At 37.4% G+C, this 22,988-nt stretch overlaps 2 protein-coding genes across 2 annotated transcripts in view; one reads left to right on the forward strand and one right to left on the reverse strand.

Annotated features, from left to right (window-relative positions):
• Positions 1 to 17,602, forward strand: part of LOC138325833 (DNA-directed RNA polymerase I subunit RPA1-like) — a 44,063-nt gene extending 26,461 nt beyond the window's left edge. Inside the window, exons 17-34 of the mRNA XM_069271770.1 lie at positions 339 to 458; positions 850 to 1,061; positions 4,221 to 4,305; positions 5,179 to 5,379; positions 6,041 to 6,169; positions 6,711 to 6,866; positions 7,356 to 7,546; positions 8,067 to 8,196; positions 8,713 to 8,823; positions 11,046 to 11,270; positions 11,447 to 11,502; positions 12,026 to 12,196; positions 12,844 to 13,070; positions 13,537 to 13,661; positions 14,235 to 14,312; positions 14,710 to 14,874; positions 16,031 to 16,141; positions 16,649 to 17,602. Of these exons, the coding sequence (XP_069127871.1) occupies positions 339 to 458; positions 850 to 1,061; positions 4,221 to 4,305; positions 5,179 to 5,379; positions 6,041 to 6,169; positions 6,711 to 6,866; positions 7,356 to 7,546; positions 8,067 to 8,196; positions 8,713 to 8,823; positions 11,046 to 11,270; positions 11,447 to 11,502; positions 12,026 to 12,196; positions 12,844 to 13,070; positions 13,537 to 13,661; positions 14,235 to 14,312; positions 14,710 to 14,874; positions 16,031 to 16,141; positions 16,649 to 16,942 (2,787 nt within the window). The 3' untranslated portion in view covers positions 16,943 to 17,602. The remainder of the gene's footprint in view (positions 1 to 338; positions 459 to 849; positions 1,062 to 4,220; positions 4,306 to 5,178; positions 5,380 to 6,040; positions 6,170 to 6,710; positions 6,867 to 7,355; positions 7,547 to 8,066; positions 8,197 to 8,712; positions 8,824 to 11,045; positions 11,271 to 11,446; positions 11,503 to 12,025; positions 12,197 to 12,843; positions 13,071 to 13,536; positions 13,662 to 14,234; positions 14,313 to 14,709; positions 14,875 to 16,030; positions 16,142 to 16,648) is intronic.
• A 1,370-nt stretch (positions 17,603 to 18,972) lies between these two features.
• Positions 18,973 to 22,988, reverse strand: LOC138325835 (rRNA-processing protein UTP23 homolog). Its single transcript, XM_069271774.1, has 4 exons — positions 22,883 to 22,988; positions 20,663 to 20,896; positions 19,950 to 20,092; positions 18,973 to 19,426 (listed from the first exon to the last, which is right to left on the reverse strand). Exons 2-4 carry the CDS (start codon positions 20,874 to 20,876, stop codon positions 19,019 to 19,021), a joined length of 765 nt encoding a protein of 254 aa, XP_069127875.1. The 5' UTR covers positions 20,877 to 20,896; positions 22,883 to 22,988; the 3' UTR covers positions 18,973 to 19,018.

Below are 22,988 nucleotides of genomic sequence, written 5' to 3' on the forward strand. Positions count from 1 at the left end.
ATAAAGACCACTTAGCTAGAGACAATTGTTTTTCGTTGGGTGGTCTTTATAGACAGATTTGACTGTACCAATATAGATCTACAATAGTTATTTAGTAAGATTTACGAAGTATGTTTAAAAATTGTATTTGTTGACCTGGCTCCAGGATCATGAAACAATCTTAGACTTAAGTTTAGACTTAGCCAATCACATATGATGTAATTTTATGTAACATCATCTGTGATTGGCTAAATTTAAACTTTAGACAGTTTTGGACTTAAGATTGTTTCATGATTCTGAGGCCTGATATCATATCTTTGTATGTTGTCTGACTGACGTCTCTTCTGTATGTGTTACAGCTGTATGGGGGTGGGATAGCAGGTAAATTGTTGACCTATTTTGGACGGCTGTTCACCAACTTCCTGCAGATGATGCGAGGATTCACACTAGGAGTAGAAGATATCCTGGTAACAGCACCAGTAAGTCGCTGCTTATCAACTTTTAGGGGAAAATTAATCTCTTTGAATTCACTCTGGCTTGCCTGTTTTCATCTGGCTATGACCCTTTTGGAGTCTTGCTGAGTGTCCTCATGATCACCCATATACTTCTCAAGGAACACTGACTTGTTGACTGGCGAGATTTAAGATTATAAACCAACAGAAAGGTTCATACACTGAACAGGAAAATTGTTATTATCTCTGAGAGGATCCAAATTTTGAAATTGTCCAATTTTAATTGATATTGGTATACATGCAGTGTTCCTCAGGATAATGGTCATAGTTTTGAAAGAGTTTTCATTCACAAGCTGCTTAGGATTATTTCTGGGTTTTGTTTTAATCAGTGTTGATGAGTTCTTTCATAACATTTCAGGCAGATAAGAAGAGAAAAAAAGCTATTGAGGAATCTACACTTTGTGGAGATGACTCTGCTAAAGAAGCTCTGACACTGGACAAAGAAGCCAACTCAGCCACTTTGTTGAGGGCAATGAAGAAAGCTCACTACAGTTCAGATGATGTGGAGCTGCAGATGTTGGACCACAGTACAAAAACACGTACTGATGAGGTTCAGAATGCCATAGTTAAGTAAGTATCAGATGGTGAACAGCATTTATATTTATTTTATCCCACAGTTATCAGATGATGGACTTTTTAAAACTGACAATGCAAGTTAAAAAGTATGCATTTGAGATAAAAAAAAATGAAGTGTTTTTTTTCTTCAAAAGTCATTTTTTAGACTACCCCTACACACCTATCGTCCATATATAAAGCGTGTGAAACACACACACAAGCAATCAGTCGAAACCCTCGCTGTTCAAGGTGTAACAATTAACACCTGACTGGCTTTAGATGTACAATATACTCAAGACGTATTTACGTGTAACCAGAGGTAGTGCCATAAGAATAAAATGGTTAATACGTTCAAGGTTTTCTCAAACAAAGTTTCCAAGGACGATATATCTATAGAGTTCAGTAAAAAGTAATGAATGGATACATACCTTTTTTCCACAGGCGAGATCCATTTTGATTATAAAGTAAAGCTCTAAAATTCTAATAGCAGGTAATATTGTCAAACTAACAATAAACACTGGACTCACCTGACAAGGTTTCATTGAAGTAATATTGTCAGCTAGATCCCAAAATATGTCAAATACGAGGTAATAAACAATTCCAATCTTCATTGAATACTTTTTAAACTTGCATTGTCAGCATTAACTGATAATTTCTTTAGTTTTTTAATTTGAAGATTATTATTGTTTCATCTCAAATAGAACCAAATTATTTTTTCTGACATTTCACATGTACACTAGGTTTGTTTTTGATTCCTAATTGTGCCAATTCCATATTGAGATCAACCCAGAAAATTTGTTTGCTAACACTTTGAGAGAAAAGATCTTATTTGACTGACATAGATCATTCTGTGGAAGGGTGCGAGGCTCCCCCCGAGCTCCTGTTTTAGTTTGTTCTCTACATCAGATCATTCTGTGGAAGGGTGCGAGGCTCCCCCCGAGCTCCTGTTTTAGTTTGTTCTCTACATCAGATCATTCTGTGGAAGGGTGCGAGGCTCCCCCCGAGCTCCTGTTTTAGTTTGTTCTCTACATCAGATCATTCTTGGAAGGGTGCGAGGCTCCCTCCGAGCTCCTGTTTTAGTTTGTTCTCTACATCAGATCATTCTGTGGAAGGGTGCGAGGCTCCCCCCGAGCTCCTGTTTTAGTTTGTTCTGTACATCAGATCATTCTATGGAAGGGTGCGAGGCTCCCTCCGAGCTCCTGTTTTAGTTTGTTCTCTACATCAGATCATTCTATGGAAGGGTGCGAGGCTCCCCCCGAGCTCCTGTTTTAGTTTGTTCTCTACATCAGATCATTCTATGGAAGGGTGCGAGGCTCCCCCGAGCTCGTTTTAGTTTGTTCTCTCATCAGATCATTCTATGGAAGGGTGCGAGGCTCCCCCCGAGCTCCTGTTTTAGTTTGTTCTCTACATCAGATCATTCTGTGGAAGGGTGCGAGGCTCCCCCGAGCTCCTGTTTTAGTTTGTTCTCTACATCAGATCATTCTATGGAAGGGTGCGAGGCTCCCCCGAGCTCCTGTTTTAGTTTGTTCTCTACATCAGATCATTCTATGGAAGGGTGCGAGGCTCCCCCGAGCTCCTGTTTTAGTTTGTTCTCTACATCAGATCATTCTATGGAAGGGTGCGAGGCTCCCCCCGAGCTCCTGTTTTAGTTTGTTCTCTACATCAGATCATTCTATGGAAGGGTGCGAGGCTCCCCCCGAGCTCCTGTTTTAGTTTGTTCTCTACATCAGATCATTCTATGGAAGGGTGCGAGGCTCCCCCCGAGCTCCTGTTTTAGTTTGTTCTCTACATCAGATCATTCTATGGAAGGGTGCGAGGCTCCCCCCGAGCTCCTGTTTTAGTTTGTTCTCTACATCAGATCATTCTATGGAAGGGTGCGAGGCTCCCCCCGAGCTCCTGTTTTAGTTTGTTCTCTACATCAGATCATTCTATGGAAGGGTGCGAGGCTCCCCCCGAGCTCCTGTTTTAGTTTGTTCTCTACATCAGATCATTCTATGGAAGGGTGCGAGGCTCCCCCCGAGCTCCTGTTTTAGTTTGTTCTCTACATCAGATCATTCTATGGAAGGGTGCGAGGCTCCCCCGAGCTCCTGTTTTAGTTTGTTCTCTACATCAGATCATTCTTGGAAGGGTGCGAGGCTCCCCCGAGCTCCTGTTTTAGTTTGTTCTCTACATCAGATCATTCTATGGAAGGGTGCGAGGCTCCCCCGAGCTCCTGTTTTAGTTTGTTCTCTACATCAGATCATTCTATGGAAGGGTGCGAGGCTCCCCCCGAGCTCCTGTTTTAGTTTGTTCTCTACATCAGATCATTCTATGGAAGGGTGCGAGGCTCCCCCCGAGCTCCTGTTTTAGTTTGTTCTCTACATCAGATCATTCTGTGGAAGGGTGCGAGGCTCCCCCCGAGCTCCTGTTTTAGTTTGTTCTCTACATCAGATCATTCTATGGAAGGGTGCGAGGCTCCCCCCGAGCTCCTGTTTTAGTTTGTTCTCTACATCAGATCATTCTATGGAAGGGTGCGAGGCTCCCCCCGAGCTCCTGTTTTAGTTTGTTCTCTACATCAGATCATTCTATGGAAGGGTGCGAGGCTCCCCCCGAGCTCCTGTTTTTAGTTTGTTCTCTACATCAGATCATTCTATGGAAGGGTGCGAGGCTCCCCCCGAGCTCCTGTTTTAGTTTGTTCTCTACATCAGATCATTCTATGGAAGGGTGCGAGGCTCCCCCCGAGCTCCTGTTTTAGTTTGTTCTCTACATCAGATCATTCTGTGGAAGGGTGCGAGGCTCCCCCCGAGCTCCTGTTTTAGTTTGTTCTCTACATCAGATCATTCTTGGAAGGGTGCGAGGCTCCCCCGAGCTCCTGTTTTAGTTTGTTCTCTACATCAGATCATTCTGTGGAAGGGTGCGAGGCTCCCCCCGAGCTCCTGTTTTAGTTTGTTCTCTACATCAGATCATTCTATGGAAGGGTGCGAGGCTCCCCCCGAGCTCCTGTTTTAGTTTGTTCTCTACATCAGATCATTCTATGGAAGGGTGCGAGGCTCCCCCCGAGCTCCTGTTTTAGTTTGTTCTCTACATCAGATCATTCTATGGAAGGGTGCGAGGCTCCCCCCGAGCTCCTGTTTTAGTTTGTTCTCTACATCATATTTGTTGTATCAATTATTACAATCTTTATGTCTTTTACAGAGCCTGTATGCCTAAAGGATTAGAAAAACTATTTCCCAAGAATAACCTACAACTAATGGTCCAATCAGGAGCCAAGGGATCATCTGTAAGTACTATGAACTCTTTCCGTACTTTGTTTTCTTTCTGGATTCCATATTGGAAGTAATTATTAGTCTTGTCCCCAAGAAAATGTACAGCTGGACAAAACGTCCAAATGTTTTGTGCTAATTTAGTGCAATCATTTATTAAAACTTACTTGGAAATAATCTTATGAATTATTTAAAACCCACATTAAGATTTTATTTTGATATTGCAATCTGGAGTGAAGGTGCAATAAACCGCCATTTGTTGATGATGATAACTTCTGTTTGATTTATCTTAATCCTCTGGCGTTAAAACATGATCAAAATCAAATTTATTTAGCATCACAAACATTTATTTGGAACTGAAAATACTTTTCATATATCGCTGCATTAGAAATTTGAATATAATGGGAAATTTACTTTGAAGAAAAAACTTCAATATCAAGTGTCCACTATAGTCGACAATGAGACAGACGCTAAAATCGATAACGGTACAGAAAGAGTTAAGCTGATTGGTCGTTAAAATCAGTTTAAAGGTCATAGATACAAATTGCATGCTGAGATTAAGTAATATTCAAACTGATGACATTGGCTTAGAAATCATTGTTTATGTCTCTTGATTTGGCAAATTTATTACCATGATCTAGATGTCAATTGGGTTTCCATGGTTATATGGAAATTATTTCTTTGAATGTATGCAGAGATGAAGATTTATATTCAAAATATACTTTACATGGGATATTTAAGTATTTGTGTTCTATATCACATTCTGACATATGTATTTTTGCTTATCTTAATGAGAAAACCAAAAAACAGGCGGGGTATTTCTCAATAGTCACTTAAACTTAAAAAGAAGTCTCTATTCCTATATTACATTTCATATTGTACACTGACAGGTGAACTGCATGCAGATATCCTGTCTGCTCGGCCAGATAGAGTTGGAAGGTCGTCGTCCCAGACCTATGCTGAGTGGGAAAACATTACCGTCCTTTATGGCCTACGATACGTCACCTCGCGCTGGAGGGTTTGTGTCTGGCCGATTCCTTACTGGTATCAGGCCTCAGGAGTACTTCTTCCATTGTATGGCTGGACGAGAGGTTTGTCTTTACTGATGTCATAGAAGGTACCTGCTGTGATACACCTATAACTGTATTAATGATCAGACACAGATTTGAATTTCTGGTAGTTATTCCTAAAGAGAAATCTAGTGATACGTACAACATCTGTGATGATGTCATTGAAGTCAATGCAATCATTTAGGAATAAATATAGAATAACCATACAAAGAATTATTATTTATGCTCTCAAAAAAATTATTTTGACCAGCCACAATTTTGTTTCATCCATGGTGAATCATAGAAACATTAATATCATGACAATAGCTTAAATTCAATGTCACCAAAAATATTCAATAGAGCAAATAAATGCACAGGGTACTCTACTTATAATATATTCAAACATATCCTTTAAAAAGATATGATGCTGTCTAAGATGACATTACAATAAGTCTGTTTGTGAGGGAGTTTGTGTCTTTGTTTCCTATTCATTATAGGTTTATCTTCTACCTGAAGTTCTATCCTGTTGCCTTGTCAATAATCTTAGAAATCAACAATATATTTTTGATAATTGGGAATTGATATAACCCCTAAAAACTACAGAATAGCACTTGAAAGAATATAAAACTTTAAAAGGGTGAAAAGGTTATGATGCAGAAGTGAATACCTTTGATGTATATTTGTGATTATCCGCTGTGTTTAGGGTCTCATCGATACAGCTGTGAAGACCAGTCGTAGTGGATACCTACAGCGATGTCTCGTCAAACATCTAGAGGGAGTGTATGTTAATTACGACCTGACAGTGAGGGACAGTGATGGCAGCATTGTCCAGGTAACTATTGGCAGATAAGTTTTACGGCCATATTGTCAGCTATGATCATTTATCCACTATTCTGTATTTGCATTTCACAGATTTATCTGCCCTTGTAGGTAGTGTCAGAGTTTTATGTGAAAACATCATGAATTCTGCACACAAAATAATGAATACAACCCCACAAGGGAAATAACTCTGTAATATGTACGATGGAATAGGTAAGACCTCAAACTTACAGCCAAAAGGTGGAGGGCTAGTGGTTTGATTATTGTAAATTTAGAAATATTCGCAAGAGTTTAATTTAGTATTATTTCCTTAATATTAAATGCCTACATTTTGCAACACAGCTTTATTTTTAAAACACAAAATATTATGTTTAGAGGTAATTATTGCTGTAGGAAAAAAAAAAACTACATATATAATTATAAAAAATCCCCCTGCCCCGTCCTAAGCGTCTAATTATGTGTTTGCTCGGTACCTTATAGAGGTGGAAGCCTTATGGCTCCTGTCTTAACAATCCTATTTTGCCCATGCTTATAAAGAAGTGTTTTGTTGTCAGTTTTACTATGGTGAGGATGGACTAGACATATCAAAGACCGGGTTTATAACCCCGAAGATGTACCCATTTCTCCTGGATAACCGGTCAGCACTGACAGTACAGAACACAGACCAGAAGGATGTTAACGACAAAAGTGTGCGCAAGTGGACCAAAAAAGTAAACAACTATTAAACATTATAGGCAGTTCCTTTCAGGGGAGATAATTCAGATACCAAAGTTTTTATTTCAGCTTAAATATATGTACTTAATAATATTTGTAAATTTTCATGCAGAGGTATATCAGACTTATTAACCATAGAAATTATTTATACTATATCTGTATGCTATAAACTGGTCAACTTATTTATACTTCATAGACAATTAGTACATACATATGCAAAAATAAATCGCTGTGATAATGGTTCAACTGCATGTCAATTAAAAACTGTCAATTGCAAAATCAAATCGTCATTAAATTGCAGTCGAAAATGAAAACCCGGAATGAAGTCGTCCTGAAAATCAGTTTGTTTACAGTATACCAAGTTATGTCCATTTCAAAGGAAATTGACTAGTGCAATCCTAAAAATCATAAAAGATGTTAATTACATCTGATGCTGCATGATGATTTTGAAATATTTTTTTACATTATGTTCAATTGATATTCAGATTATGAAATGGAGGAAAAATGCCAAAAAGAAGAATTATATAAATGAGAGAACATCTGGATTTCTCAACTTCTGCAACGAATCTCAACTGCCTGCATCACACGACAATACTTTGGACAAAAATGGTCGCACTATCGGAGCATGTTTGATGTGTAATGAATGGCGAGCTCTTGATGACAAGGCAAAACAAAAGTTAGTAGTAAAGTATGCTATGTCCGCTATATAGAGGTGTCCGCTATTGCAGGTTTGACTGTACTGTTACATAATACATCCAGCTCATGTATACTTCTGTCTGTCAATCTAAAGTGATACATTACCATTTCCTGCTGGAAAATGTGAATAATTGTTGTAATGATTATCTGTAGCAGTAGTATTTACAATTGTTTCAGTTTTTTATATGATAACAAATACGAAATAAAGATATAGATGAAAATCACTTTTGTAAATATGTATCATTTAAAAAAAGAAAAAAACTTGACAGTTCTATGAGACAGACATTGGCTCAAGTTCAAAGGTCGTGTCTTGTTCAGGTCTTTGATTTTATATAAAAAGTTCAAAACAAACAAGGAATACTCTTGTACCAACTTCAATTACTCAAAAAGGTCATGGAGGTCAAAGGTTATCAAATTGTCTTGATGGTTTCATGATATTGAGGTACATTATAAAGTGATGTCAACTATGACATGAGTCATTGTTTTAAATCATTCATCAGATATTCCAAGTACTGTGAACGATGTCCTGACCCGGCCATGGCTCTCTATTTCCCCTACCAACATGGCGGTGTCTTCTCTGAGAAGTTTGAGGCTGTAGTGAAGAACTATGCAAAAAAAGAACTGAAAAAGGTAATATAACTATTTTGGAAAAGCCTTATTTTTTTTAAATGACAAAGCTTTTAAAATTAAGTTGAGTTTCTGGTAGATTATTCTCTATCTATATATTTTGTATGACAGTTCAAAAACCATCTTTATTGGTTTCCACCATATTGCTTATACTTTTAAAGAATCAAAATATCTATTAAGACAGTCAAGGCCACTTTTGCTATTTATAGAAAAACATTGTCTGGATTCAAGTGGCTTTCTTTCTTCATTACTTCACCTCACAGCTTATAGCTACCAAATATCTGGAGCTAATTTAAGTTTCATTATATTGTGTGTTAAAAGGTTAAGGTTGCTATAATATCTTGCGGGGATCAGCAGGCGATATATATTACTTCAGCAGTACTCAGAATGCTGGTTACATCCACCACTTCTATAAACTGTACTAGTGGAGTGACTCCTAGACATGTAGGCTTTCACATTTATGGGATTACGTCTAATTTTGACATTTAAGTAAGTTAATTTTAAGGATGGTATTTACAGGCTGTTAAGGATGAGTCTGTGGGACCGGACGAGTTTAACACTATGATGAAAAGGAAGATGATGAAGTGTTTAGCAGAACCTGGTGAAGCTGTAGGGGCCCTCTGTGCTCAGGTAAGCAGGATGCATTATGTATGTAACAGCTGTAGGGGCCCTCTGTGCTCAGGTAAGCAGGATATGTAACAGCTGTAGGGGCCCTCTGTGCTCAGGTAAGCAGGATATGTAACAGCTGTAGGGGCCCTCTGTGCTCAGGTAAGCAGGATATGTAACAGCTGTAGGGGCCCTCTGTGCTCAGGTAAGCAGGATATGTAACAGCTGTAGGGGCCCTCTGTGCTCAGGTAAGCAGGATATGTAAAAGCTGTAGGGGCCCTCTGTGCTCAGGTAAGCAGGATATGTAACAGCTGTAGGGGCCCTCTGTGCTCAGGTAAGCAGGATATGTAACAGCTGTAGGGGCCCTCTGTGCTCAGGTAAGCAGGATATGTAACAGCTGTAGGGGCCCTCTGTGCTCAGGTAAGCAGGATATGTAACAGCTGTAGGGGCCCTCTGTGCTCAGGTAAGCAGGATATGTAACAGCTGTAGGGGCCCTCTGTGCTCAGGTAAGCAGGATATGTAACAGCTGTAGGGGCCCTCTGTGCTCAGGTAAGCAGGATATGTAACAGCTGTAGGGGCCCTCTGTGCTCAGGTAAGCAGGATATGTAACAGCTGTAGGGGCCCTCTGTGCTCAGGTAAGCAGGATATGTAACAGCTGTAGGGGCCCTCTGTGCTCAGGTAAGCAGGATATGTAACAGCTGTAGGGGCCCTCTGTGCTCAGGTAAGCAGGATATGTAACAGCTGTAGGGGCCCTCTGTGCTCAGGTAAGCAGGATATGTAACAGCTGTAGGGGCCCTCTGTGCTCAGGTAAGCAGGATATGTAACAGCTGTAGGGGCCCTCTGTGCTCAGGTAAGCAGGATATGTAACAGCTGTAGGGGCCCTCTGTGCTCAGGTAAGCAGGATATGTAACAGCTGTAGGGGCCCTCTGTGCTCAGGTAAGCAGGATATGTAACAGCTGTAGGGGCCCTCTGTGCTCAGGTAAGCAGGATATGTAACAGCTGTAGGGGCCCTCTGTGCTCAGGTAAGCAGGATATGTAACAGCTGTAGGGGCCCTCTGTGCCAGGTAAGCAGGATATGTAACAGCCCTCTGTGCCAGGTAAGCAGGATATGTAACAGCTGTAGGCCTCTGTGCAGGTAAGCAGATATGTAACAGCTGTAGGGGCCCTCTGTGCTCAGGTAAGCAGGATATGTAACAGCTGTAGGGGCCCTCTGTGCTCAGGTAAGCAGGATATGTAACAGCTGTAGGGGCCCTCTGTGCTCAGGTAAGCAGGATATGTAACAGCTGTAGGGGCCCTCTGTGCTCAGGTAAGCAGGATATGTAACAGCTGTAGGGGCCCTCTGTGCTCAGGTAAGCAGGATATGTAACAGCTGTAGGGGCCCTCTGTGCACAGGTAAGCAGGATATGTAACAGCTGTAGGGGCCCTCTGTGCTCAGGTAAGCAGGATATGTAACAGCTGTAGGGGCCCTCTGTGCTCAGGTAAGCAGGATATGTAACAGCTGTAGGGGCCCTCTGTGCTCAGGTAAGCAGGATATGTAACAGCTGTAGGGGCCCTCTGTGCTCAGGTAAGCAGGATATGTAACAGCTGTAGGGGCCCTCTGTGCACAGGTAAGCAGGATATGTAACAGCTGTAGGGGTCCACTGTGTTCAGGTAAGCACGATATGTAATAGTTGTAATGGCCCTCTGTGCTCAGGTAAGCAGGATATGTAACAGCTGTAGGGGCCCTCTGTGCTCAGGTAAGCAGGATATGTAACAGCTGTAATGGCCCTCTGTGCTCAGGTAAGCAGGATATGTAACAGCTGTAGGGGCCCTCTGTGCTCAGGTAAGCAGGATATGTAACAGCTGTAGGGGCCCTCTGTGCTCAGGTAAGCAGGATATGTAACAGCTGTAGGAGCCCTTTCGTATTGATAGTACTTATTATATGTAAAATAAATTGTACTATAACACACAGAATAGCTACCATGGCCACCCATGAGTTTAGTTCACAAAATTAATATACATAGTGATAAGTTTGTAGAAAATTCACATTGAATCCTCACTCAATAAATAATAAAAGAAAACCAAAAATGCAGACTTTTTGTAAGGCCTTATCCATAAAATGACTACAGAGCTCTTGAAACAACATTTCTTTTCTCTCTGCAGATATTGCGTTGTATAACTTACCTAATGTAATATGTCAATTTTATGGTTTGCAACCCAAACATGAATATAATAATACAATGTATACCGAAATTTCTACCCCACAGTCTATTGGTGAGCCCTCCACCCAGATGACATTGAACACTTTTCATTTTGCTGGGCGAGGAGAGATGAACGTCACATTAGGAATTCCACGTCTGCGGGAGATCCTTATGGTAGCCAGTGCCAATATAAAGACACCCGCCATGGACATCCCAGTGTACCCTACTCCTGATGCTCGGCAGAAAGCCAAGAGTGTTCAGACACTCTTCAACAAGGTCACCCTCGGGGAGGTATGACATCTTTAAAGTTGGTTTCAAACCAAAGTTGACATTGTAAAAATAAAAATGATTTTTGTTTTAGATACTTAAATAGCAGTGAGATGACAAACAGTATTGTTCTGCTTTATCCATCGTCCTGATAACAAGATTTTACTGTGTATTTTATGTTTTTTGTTTTCTATTGCTAGGTTCTTGAAGACATCACTATCACAGAATACACACTCATCAAAGGCAGAACCCTGGCGTAAGTTCATCTTTTTTCATTAGATATGGTTCAAGGATGTCATAATTAAAAATAAATTGCAGATTAATCATATTACGTACGTCCTCTAAATTCATGACTTAGAAGTTTCACCTGAAGTTCATCTTTTTACAGACCACAATATCCATAAATATATTTGTTTATGCTACATCCAATTCCTACTTCTTTCAGTATAATCTACTTTCTTGTAGCTATTTCACTCTTTACTGATGTTCAAATAAAAAAATAATCTTTTAAAGTATGTTGAAGTATTTCTTGATCTGTACAGAGGACAGATATTTCATTTCATTTGTTCTCACAAATATTGATCTATCTTACCAGCTGGTAAATTTGATAAATTGTTAACAAATCTGTATCAATTCCATCAAATACAAGAACCTTTATCAAAGACATAGTATTCTCATTATCTTAACCCACACTTTTTCATTCACATATTTTCTGAAGTTACAAGTGTTAAGCATACATGTTACATTTATAATGTATTTTGATTATTCAATATTTACAGCCAGAGAAAGCGAGTCTTTGACATACATTTCAAGTTCCTACCCTATAAGTTGTATCGAGAACGTCTGAGCGTGTCGCCAGCCTCTATACTTGCCTTCATAGAGAAGACCTATATCAGGAAGATCATTATTCTCATCAAAAAGAAAATGGCAGAAAATGGAAGAAAAACCAGGTAGGGCTGACGTATTTGACCTTATTGAAGCTATCGAGTAGATAAATAGAATCTTTTACCCCCTTTGGGATGAGACAGGAGAATCTCAACCCGAGAGGTAAGATATTTAAGATGCTTTGCTAAGTGTTTGACAGCTTAAGAATCTTATCCTGAGGGTTGAGATCTGTCTTTCCCCAAAGAGGGTGAATGATTCTATTTCTCTTACCCTATTTGATCACGTGTACAGATCTTGTGTAGCTTGTCTTCACCCTAGGGCGAGATACAAAAATTTCACACCAGTAAAATTCCAGATATCCCAGTCTGGTGTAAGAGAAAGGGATATCTCGATCCTCTTTTAGGAATGAAATCTTTTGCATGGCTGGTCATCACAAGGCTTTGTAACAAGTTCACATTGTTTGTTGGCCTAAACCTTTCTTTAGGATAGAGATTAACCATTAATGATATAATGAAAAATATTTATTCAACAACGATAAAAAGTACATTTGATTTTATTTTATGCCATAAATTTTATTTATTTTCTGATAGATTTTGCCAAGAAAATAAATGAATATTGTTGGATGAGTTTCCTGATAAAAATGAATCTCGAAATCAGCTAAACATTGAGAAGTGTTAAGGAATGAAATTAACTTTACAACTCTGATTTAAAGAGTCATTACATCGGGGAGGATGCTGAAGAAACCTGTGACGGAGGAGGAAAGTGTGGAAAAACCAAAGGAAGATGATGCCGGTGATCAGGAAGACTCGGACATTGAGGATATGGCTCAGGAAAGTAACGCAGCAGCCGACAAAGAAAAGAAACGACATGATGAAGAGAAAGAATATGATGATGATGAAAATGAAGAGGATGCAAAGCCTGAGGAATTGGATGAGCAAGGTATTAAATAAACATCAAACAAAAACTGGAGCAAAGCATGACAAGCGTTGGTAATAGGACACTTAGTGTCTGCTGTTTGTATCACAAAATAAGTCTGAGAAATTCTTACAGAATTGTATTGGAAGTTTAGTGTAAATTCTCAATTTATACTTGATTATGTAGTCTGATATATGTCAATTATTTACTACAATACCTGTGATTGATTCTGTTTAAAAGTGATTGGTTTTGTGATATTGTACTGAACATGCTAAAAATATAATTCTAACTTAATAAACACTATTAACACAATAAAAGATCTATAAAGTTTATAGAGAACTAGAATTTACAGTCTGAGAAAGATTTTTTTTTATCGATAAATAAAATGGCCGTTGAAAATATTAATTGTAAACTACATGACATTGTGTATAGTATATAATGAAAGCAATTATATGACCTATGTATCCTAAAAATAAATCTTAATTTTAAGTTACCATGGACGAGGAGAGTGATGATGATGACGATGACACAAGCTTCTCTGTGGAGGATGGTACAGGGGAGGGTGGAAATGTCTTACACACGACTAACAAGATGACAGCGAGCATGAGAATAAACGTATGTGGAGAATTTCATCAATCTGTGAAAATTTATACATGTAAACAATCGCATTATGGCGACTTTGTTACTGACATGGCCTCCGCGAGCATGAGAATAAACGTATGTGGAGAATTTCATTGTTTAAATCAAAGTCAATCTGTGAAAATTTATACATGTAAACAATCGCATTATAGCAGCTTTGTTACCCACATGGTTTCCGCCACATGCTGATTGCAAGGTATAGTGATGTGACTGTTATGAATCAAAATAACTAATGCTTCATTTTATTTCACATTTTCTGACAAATTGGAAGTGATCTGGGAGAACAGAGTCATGAGCTAATTACAATGTCTAGCCAGAAGTTGACAGTCAACATGTCATTTCCTATACACATGTCAACATATTACCAGTGAGCTAAGCTAAATGATATACAATGTTCAATTGAATGTACTTTGGATTTGTTTAACAATGTTTAAGAAATAAACTAACAACATTTGATTGCATTTTTTGATCTATTAAACGCCCTCCTCTTTGATAATTAGAAATAGATACAAGGTAAGTGTCTTATAACAATTTCTAATTTTACTGCAGAATGTCTTAAAAGCTCAGAATGTTGATGAATATAAATTTGATCAGAAAAGGCAAGAATGGTGTCAAGTAAAGCTTCAGGTAAGTCATACCATCAGACACACTCTTAAATCAATCTACAAATTATTTCGCATCATATTACCTAATATAGTTGGCATCATATTATGTAATCGTGTTCGTTTTGTGTGTCTTGATAAAAGGGGCAAATCGCCTCGAAAATTTGGCAATTTTTTTTGTCCACACGGTTGGAATTACTTCTTTGTCCCGTACAAATTATTTTCTTAGTATTCACTAAGGTTACAGGACATCGTCTACAAGTAATTTCATTCAAATTTTGATACATCAAGAATCATGAATTTGTTGATGCTGCAATCCAAATAAACCCAATTTGCTGCCCAATTGATACCTCTATTTCACTAAAAAAAAAATGGAATGGAACTATTGAATACAGTTCTTATTTGATTTTATTTGTTTGCAGTTTGGAATACAGAATAGTAAAGTAGATATTTCGTCCCTTCTGGAGGCCGACGTCAAGACTACCATAGTCCACCAGATACCGGGCATCAACAAGTGTTTCTTAACGGAGCAGATGGGGGAAGAAAGACGAGAGCTCCACCTAAAGACAGACGGCATCAACATACAGGTACAGCATGCTACGATTCTTGTCAGGGGAGAATTCTGCGTTTTTGTGTGGAAATTGTGAAAAATTCTCATTAAATTTTGATACAGTAGTATCTCTAAAGAAAACGGAAAGAAAATCATGTTGTTTTAAAAATGCTAAGAGTTATCAGAAGTGCATGGAGTAGGGTACATTGTGGAAATAAGTACTTTGTAACTGTTAGCAACTGCTATGTAGATAGCCCATAAAAACTAAAATTTTGGCACACTTCTCATTACCCGGTATATAATTTCAAATTTGAGATAATTACAGGTATTTTCATGCCCCACCACAAAAATGGAGGGGGCATTTAGTGTTGCGCAAATGTGTCATATCCTTTCTCTTCTGTAACGTCCTGTTGTGGTCCATATGGCAGAGTGGTATTTATTTATTTCTTGCTTAGGTTTCTATATACAGAGGACTCCACTTAATCAAATAACGGTTATTCAAATATTTCGTTTTTTTGTATAAAATTCTGCAGTCCCGAATATTTTAGCCAACCATCTGATGATCTCCTTTCGCTATTCAAATCGCCTTTCGTCCATGGTCCATCGTCTGTCCGTCCTTCCACTATATCTCGGAAAGTACTGAAGGGATCTGTCACAAATTTCACATGCAGTTCCCCTAGGTCCCTAGTTGTGCATGTTGCATTTTTGGACCTATCGATAGGACGCCATCTTGGATTTTGCGGACCAATCAGTCAACAAGATGATTGCCAGGCCGCCCTCTTGGATTTTGATAATTGAAGTTTGTTACAGCTATTTCTCAGAAAGTACTGAAGGGATCTGTCTCAAAGATCCCTTTTTCCATTGTTAAACCTAGGTCATTCTTTGGTGGACACCATGATCCCTCTGGGATCTCTGGTTTCTTTCTTTATCTTTGTTTTTCAACTCTGTGTATTTGCATCAACTTTTTGCATGACCTCTGGTTATTCGAATAAAATAATATACATTTCTCTATGCGTACTGAAAATCATCATTTTCTTTTTCTTTTCATTGCATTGTGTACTAATGTGAAGTGTGAATTTGGTTCTTTGTACATTTTAAATATTCAAAATGTACTATAATACACAGGTTGTTGTTTAATTTGCAAAATAACGAGAGAGAGAAATTCTAAGATTAATCCAATTTTTTTTCTTCAGGAAATCTACAAGTATTCTGATATACTTGATATCTCTCAACTCTACACCAATGACATTCACGCCATGGCTAATACATATGGAATTGAGGCTGCCTCCAGGGTCATTGTCAAGGTCGGTAAAATCCAATACATTATCAGGTTAAGGTCATGTTAAAAACAAATGTCCCTGAGAGTGGTGGTGATAATGTCAACTAATATTGTTTTAGCTGTCTTGTTCAATATTTTATATATGCCTTTGCCCTCCTACAAATCTTGATGGATTCTATTGAGATAATCTTCTCTAACCTAAACTATTATTTATTTATTTCAGTGATAGTCCAATTTTAGAGCATTTCCAACTTATCAACTTAACAATTATTGCCAGATTGATTTGCTGAATTTCATTATATAATACAATTGAGGGAATTCAAGTTCAATAATAAGTCAATATCCCCTGAGAGTACACCAATTTAAATACACATACAGTACATACTACAGCGCCTAGCTATCGTGCCATTCTTGACCTATTTAGGCTTAGGGACCACATGTATTATTCTTAATCAACTAATTAGTCTGTTTAATCTCAGTATATATCCACAAATGATGAAGTTTCCAATGCATTTCTATTTCTCTACCACAGGAAATTCAGAATGTGTTTGGTGCCTATGGAATTCAGGTTGACTATCGGCACCTGTGTCTTCTGGCAGACTACATGACCTTCGAGGGATCTTATAAACCTTTCAACAGGAAGGCCATGGAGACGAGCAGCTCACCATTACAGAAGATGTCCTTTGAAACTACAATGAATTTCCTTATGAAGGCCAGTATCCATGGCAACAGGGACAATCTGCGAAACCCATCATCCCAGCTGGTAGCGGGAAGGCTTGTGTCTTGTGGTACAGGGTCATGTGACATCTTACAACCCCTCTGTTGATAGTTTCTACTTCAACATACAAACTACGAACATGTGTTCAGGACAATTGTTAAGTTTGAGTGATCATATTCATTGAACTGTTAAGTTTTCAGTTGGAGAATGTGTGTGAACAATTTTACAATTTTGGAATGCAAAACTCACCAGTTATAAACAATAGAAATATCCATGGAGAAACTAATATTGCTTTTTAAAGAGCCATCATATTAATTTTGGTTTATTTTGATATTTTTAATGCTGATTTTGATCAAGGCCACAGAGACTATATAAGACTTGAATGACTTTTAAATATTATATGATTTTGCTTAAAACTGATGCATAATGAAATATCTTAGAATCGAAAAACAAATTTGGCTCTATGAAAATCATATGTTATCACAGTTAATCATATAACAATGTTTTATATAGAAAACCTTGAGTGTCAGTATATGTTCAGTTCTCCATTTTCAGATAAAATATACTAGAAATATAATTACATATTTAATTAAATTTCTAATAACGGACCTCGCTTTATCATGTTAAAAAATTCTTAACTTATAGCAGCATGATTTTGCATCAACACTTGCACAGTGATAATTTTTCAGAGGTCCAAATGTGCCTTTCTTCGTTGGAGCAAGTGATAATGTAATTACATTAAATTTGAATAAAATATGATTTCCTATATATTTGAATTATGCTATTTATTTAATTCTTGGTTTTACTGTGATCAATGTTGATGGTTAAGCCAATCAGCAATAAATGTTATTAGTTGATGATAAGCTTACTGGCTGTATGTATGATTGGACTGAAAACTTTCATTAACAAGAAATTCACGGAAGTGGATGTGTCGCCTGCACAGCATCACAAAAAATAGTTCTTAACATTTGTTAATAATTAGATGAAGTTATCAAGTCCCGTTACTCTTGTAGATGTTGATGGATTTTGACCAGTATCAAACCCATTAAAGATGCTCCACCGCCGACAGAGCATAAATGATATTCATCGTTTGAACAATTGGTGTTTAATCGTGTATATATATGTCTAATTAACACAAACAATAATATAGAATAATTTATTTCGCCTTTGGTGCATGCGCAATCAGTACTTCATTCCATATAGGATATAGTAACACGGATTTTTTTCGGGATGCAATTAATTATATTTCATGTTTTTAACTTGAAGTAAATTAGAAGCTCACGAACTGTTCAATGGTGGTAATGGTGTAAAGTAAGTAACTCTTGTAACTGAAGAAAAATACTAAATGGTCTGCTCCTGTTTTTGATAGTTAAAATTTACCATTTGTCAGCGGTGGAGCATCTTTAAAGATTTCATTAATATAAAGCAATACACCAAATTTGGTTGAAATCGGACAATGAATACTAAAGCTATCGAGCGAAAACCATGTTTTGACGATTTTAAAGTCCAGTAACTCTTGCAAGTATTGACGGATTTTGACAATTATTGAACTCATCCAAGATCTCATTAATATAAAACAATTTGGTTGAAATTGGACAATAAATATTTCAAGTTATTGAGCAGAAACCATGGATTTATCTGTTTTGAAGATTTTAAAATCCCGTAACTTTTGCAAATATTGACGGATTTTCACCATTATCGATTTTCTTCGAAATCACATTAATATAAAGCAATATACCAAATTTGGTTGAAATTGAACAATAAATACTTAGTTTATCGCCCGGACGCCGCCGACATAGTGATACCTATAGCTAAGTGTCGCCCTTGCGTTGTAGGCGACACAAAAATGAAGACCAATGCAAATTTTGTAATTGAGTTGTAAGATTATATCTCATTTATCCCTCATTATTTTGTGGATAAGATTTTCAAAATAAGATTTGTCCTGAATTAGCCAAAATATTAATCCCATAAAAGTACTGCCTGCAATCATAGATCAATAGTAAATATAGGAGGTATGGTATGGTAAGCAAAATAATGGAACATCTTACATTTACTTCATGATTTCATAGATTTATCTCATCAATGTACTGTACTGTTTCTACTAAACAATTCAAATTAATAATGACAGGTACATTAACTTATTTTCATACTTTTATTAACAATGTAAAGATTATACCAGGTTAGCTAGCTGTTCACAGTGGCACTCAAATGTTCACCAAGAGCAGGATTATTCAACTGTTTCACACGATTCTTTTTTCTTCTTTTCCTCTTATTTACTGCATTTTCTAAGAATGACTTTTTTACTTTATTCTTTTCCCCCTTTTTGGACTTTTTGCAGGATAGAGGATTAGGGCCCTTTGGTCCTTTCTTTTTGAACTTTTTCTTTACAGGCTCCTCACCGAATGTCTGAACTTTGAGTTTTTTTATCACGTCCATCTGATGCTCTGAAGGAGCTATTCGTGCTTGCAGTTCCTTCTCTGCTGTGCCCTTTGAGAGCTCTGTGGGAGATTCCATATTAATTGCATTATAAGCCATAAATAACAGGGGTACCCCAGGGTGTGATTCTCTCAACTGTTCTCTTAACTCGTGATCCTGAAACAAATTAACAGATTAAACATTACTTCCAGTTATCGAAATAAATGATGGCATTAATCTTCACAAGATTTAACTCATCTATCCCTGACAACACATTTAGGCTCTTCTAAATAAAGGCTACAGACCAGTCCATCATGAAATGTTAGGGATGAATGTAAACAACTTTTAAACTTTGTGAAGCTCCTCAAACTGGGTTTTATTTCTAAATACTCTTAAAATCTGATTGACTAGAATACTAATATCAAATAACTTCTCTAGTAATATTAAATTACTTCTCTAGTAATATCAAATAAAATCAAGTCACCACAAAAAAGGTTTTAGGCATGAAGACATGAAATAAATTTGCTGCGATATTATAAGTTGGTTTATGGTATTTGAAGCGTTGTTACTGAAAACTTCCCAGCACCAACAGAATATAGATGCTTGTTGGACAAAATCTAAGTCAGAATTTCAAGTTAAGTCTTTTTAGAAATGCAGCAGAATCCCTTTCTTTTTCAAAACATTTATTAGCATTATTTACCTGAGTGGCAACAATGAGTTGTCCCCCTTTAGCTTTCTTTACAATGGACTGTATACATCTGGCAGCCTTCACTGGTTTGGAGTGTTTACAGTGTTGTACATTAAACTGCTGAAGGATCTTCAATGGCCCATACAGGAGGGTACCTGTATAACAGTTAGGAAATGAAATACACTTTACACATGATCTCTCCAAAACTGATTAATAAATATTGTAAGCAGGTGAAATCCTCCATTCAAGTTTTCCATCATTGCATACAGAATTATCTACCCTTGCGCATATCTATTTTGATGTCAATAATTTGAGAGGAAAACTGTGTTGTTTTCTCTGAAAGTGCATGTTTTTAACACCTTTCATCACAATCAACTCTAATGTAAATGTAGTACATTAAGCTGCAAATTGATAAGGGATGCAAATATGCAAAAAGGAATAGAAACATCCTATCCTTACCCGTTTAAAATTACCGTATTCAACCCAATAAGCGCCTAGGGTGCTTAAAAAATTGATAAAAATGAAAAGGTGCTAATAATTCGAAATTATTGCAAATCTATACTGTTTTATGTAATTTTGGTCCTTATTTATGCATGGGCAATTGAAACTGAGGCCTCAAAAAGGGGGAGGGGCGTTTATTGGGTCGAATATGGTATGTCAATTCTGGTTAGAAGAGCAGCCAGCAGAGAAAAAAACTATTTTTCTATTACTAAAATCTTAATTACCAAATGCTGCACATTCTGCTTTGATGCATTCTGTTGTCAATACATTGACCTCTCCCTCTAGGTATCGTGGCATCTGGTCACTGATGTTGACCTTGAACGTCAGTGCTGATTTACAAAACGTTCCATCAACCAGGATATTGTATGGAGCATTTAGTCCAAAATTGTTCTTGTAGAAACTGATAAGTTTTCTTACTCTCTTCTGTCTCTTTCTCATTATGACCCTGTTCAATTAATCTGTAAATGAAGATGCAACAGTTATGGTTGATATTACTGTACATTTATTCAAGTGAATATTCAGGCAAAGGAAGGCTAAAGTCAGTAAAAATGGCGTTAAAATATCATTACAATTTCTTAGAAATAGAAAAATAAAATTTCCTGTCAAAATCAGTCTGCATGCGAAGAAGGTAATTTATATTATAAGAGTCCTATCATGTCCTCCATGCTGGGTAAGTCTGGTGTTGACACTTCCATGCAGCCTCGCTTTCAAAGAGTTATTTTTTAGAAATATGTTAAATATATAAATTACCCGGGATTTTTCCATAATTTCAATGGTTAAAACTGGACTACGTAAGCAGAACTGGACTGTCATTTGATATGACTTTTGGAAGGCAGAAATGCATTTATACTGGTTTTCTTTGCCAGACTATTCACTTTAATTACTTTCTTGCAAGGGAATTAATATTCAAATGAAGGTATATATATACACTATATGCACTCAATTTAAAATTTGACACAGAAGACAAAGAAGAAAAATTGATAAGTGGAGGCTGAACTTGTGTGAATCTATCAGCAGGTCTGGGTTGTTTTTTTGGTTTTTTTTTCTCTTCTTTTTTATGTTGTCCTAGGTGTCTACCCCTCCCTGGCCTTTAGTTCCACAAAAAAGTGTAACAGGGCGAGAGTAGTGTGCCGCCAGACGGGCACGAACCCGCGACCCCTGACTAACTGGTCCACCGCATTACCTACTGAGCTAAAGTGAAATTCCCCCCAGCACGAAGCTAGAAGGTGACTCTGACAATTTAAGCCTGCTACAAAGCATTGGCCCAGTATAAATCAAGGCAAGTTTCATTAATCACAATTTAATTTAAACTTTTCTGATTTAATTTAAAGACTGATTATCCCTTGACCGTTACCTGCATGTATTTACACTTTTTAATTGTCCTTAATTGAAGAAAAAGATGAACCAAATGATATGTAAATAATTACCATAAAAATTTGGTGAGTTGGTATAACTGTTTGTCACATTAACCATTAACCCAGCATAACACATGCCCAATATCAGTACCCTGGGCCTACTGGTTCTAGAGAAGAAGTTGTTTAAAGATTTTAGCCTTTTTGACCCCTGTGACCGTGAATGAAGATCAAGGTCATTCATTTGAACAAACTTGATAGCCCTTCATCCAAGCATGTTAGGGGCCCAATATCAGGTCTCTAGGCCTCTTAGTTATTCACAAGAAGTTGTTTAAAGGATTTTTAGCCTTTTTGACCCCTGTGATCTTGAATAAAGGTTAAGGTCATTCATTTGAACAAACTTGGTAGCCCTTTGTCCCAGCATGCTACAGGCCAAATATCAGTACCCTGGGCCTTTTGGTTATTGAGAAGAAGTCATTTGAATGAAAAGTTTACGCACGGCGGACGGCTCAAGCGCACGGCACTGTCAGCAGTGACGTCACAAAACCTGATGCCAAAGATGATGGCACAGATTCGCGCGTATTTTTGATAGCATCTGCTAAAAACAAGATTGAAGTATATTGAATTATTCCATTTGGATTATTTTGAATTCTTTCTAACTATCGATAGTATGTGCATGTCAGTGAAATATTTTATTGTTAATCTCGTAGAAAAATATAAAGATATGATGTTCTAATCTTTTACATGTAGCTGCGCTCTTCTGAGGCTTTGCCTTAAATTCATATTAAACATTAACAACCACTGCAAGTTTCAGGAGTCGTTTTTGAGCAGAAGCATTTTCATCTTCAAAAATGTCATTTTTTATAGCTATAAATAGCTATTATAGCTATAAATCGCTATAATAGCAATAAATTTACATGTGCCCAACCTGTTAGGCCTACATGGTACATGATCTTATCCTGTGCCCTATTATCTAAGTTTACTCTTTGTTTACATTTTGAAACATTTAGGTTATGCAGTACAATTATACATTCAGAACCTATGATTTTATCCCATATATACGTGACTTGTATAGCCTAGCCTACCACTTACCAGAAAACTAAACAAGACTTTAGTGAAACATCACAGTCACGTGTAGAAACTTTCTTCGCAAACTGTCCAAACAGTGTTAGAAAGACGCTTGAGTGTGTAGTGTATT

The sequence above is a fragment of the Argopecten irradians genome, chromosome 6 (assembly GCF_041381155.1).
Source record: "Argopecten irradians isolate NY chromosome 6, Ai_NY, whole genome shotgun sequence".
Lineage (NCBI taxonomy): Eukaryota > Metazoa > Mollusca > Bivalvia > Pectinida > Pectinidae > Argopecten > Argopecten irradians.

Excerpts from the sequence above, each read along its gene's own strand:
- LOC138325835 (XM_069271774.1), bottom strand. The coding sequence starts at position 20,876 with ATGAGAAAGAGACAGAAGAGAGTAAGAAAACTTATCAGTTTCTACAAG. Across the intron at positions 20,093-20,662 it reads AGCAGAATGTGCAGCATTTG|GTACCCTCCTGTATGGGCCA; the intron begins GTAATTAAGATT and ends ACTGTTATACAG. Across the intron at positions 19,427-19,949 it reads AACTCATTGTTGCCACTCAG|GATCACGAGTTAAGAGAACA; the intron begins GTAAATAATGCT and ends AATTTGTTTCAG.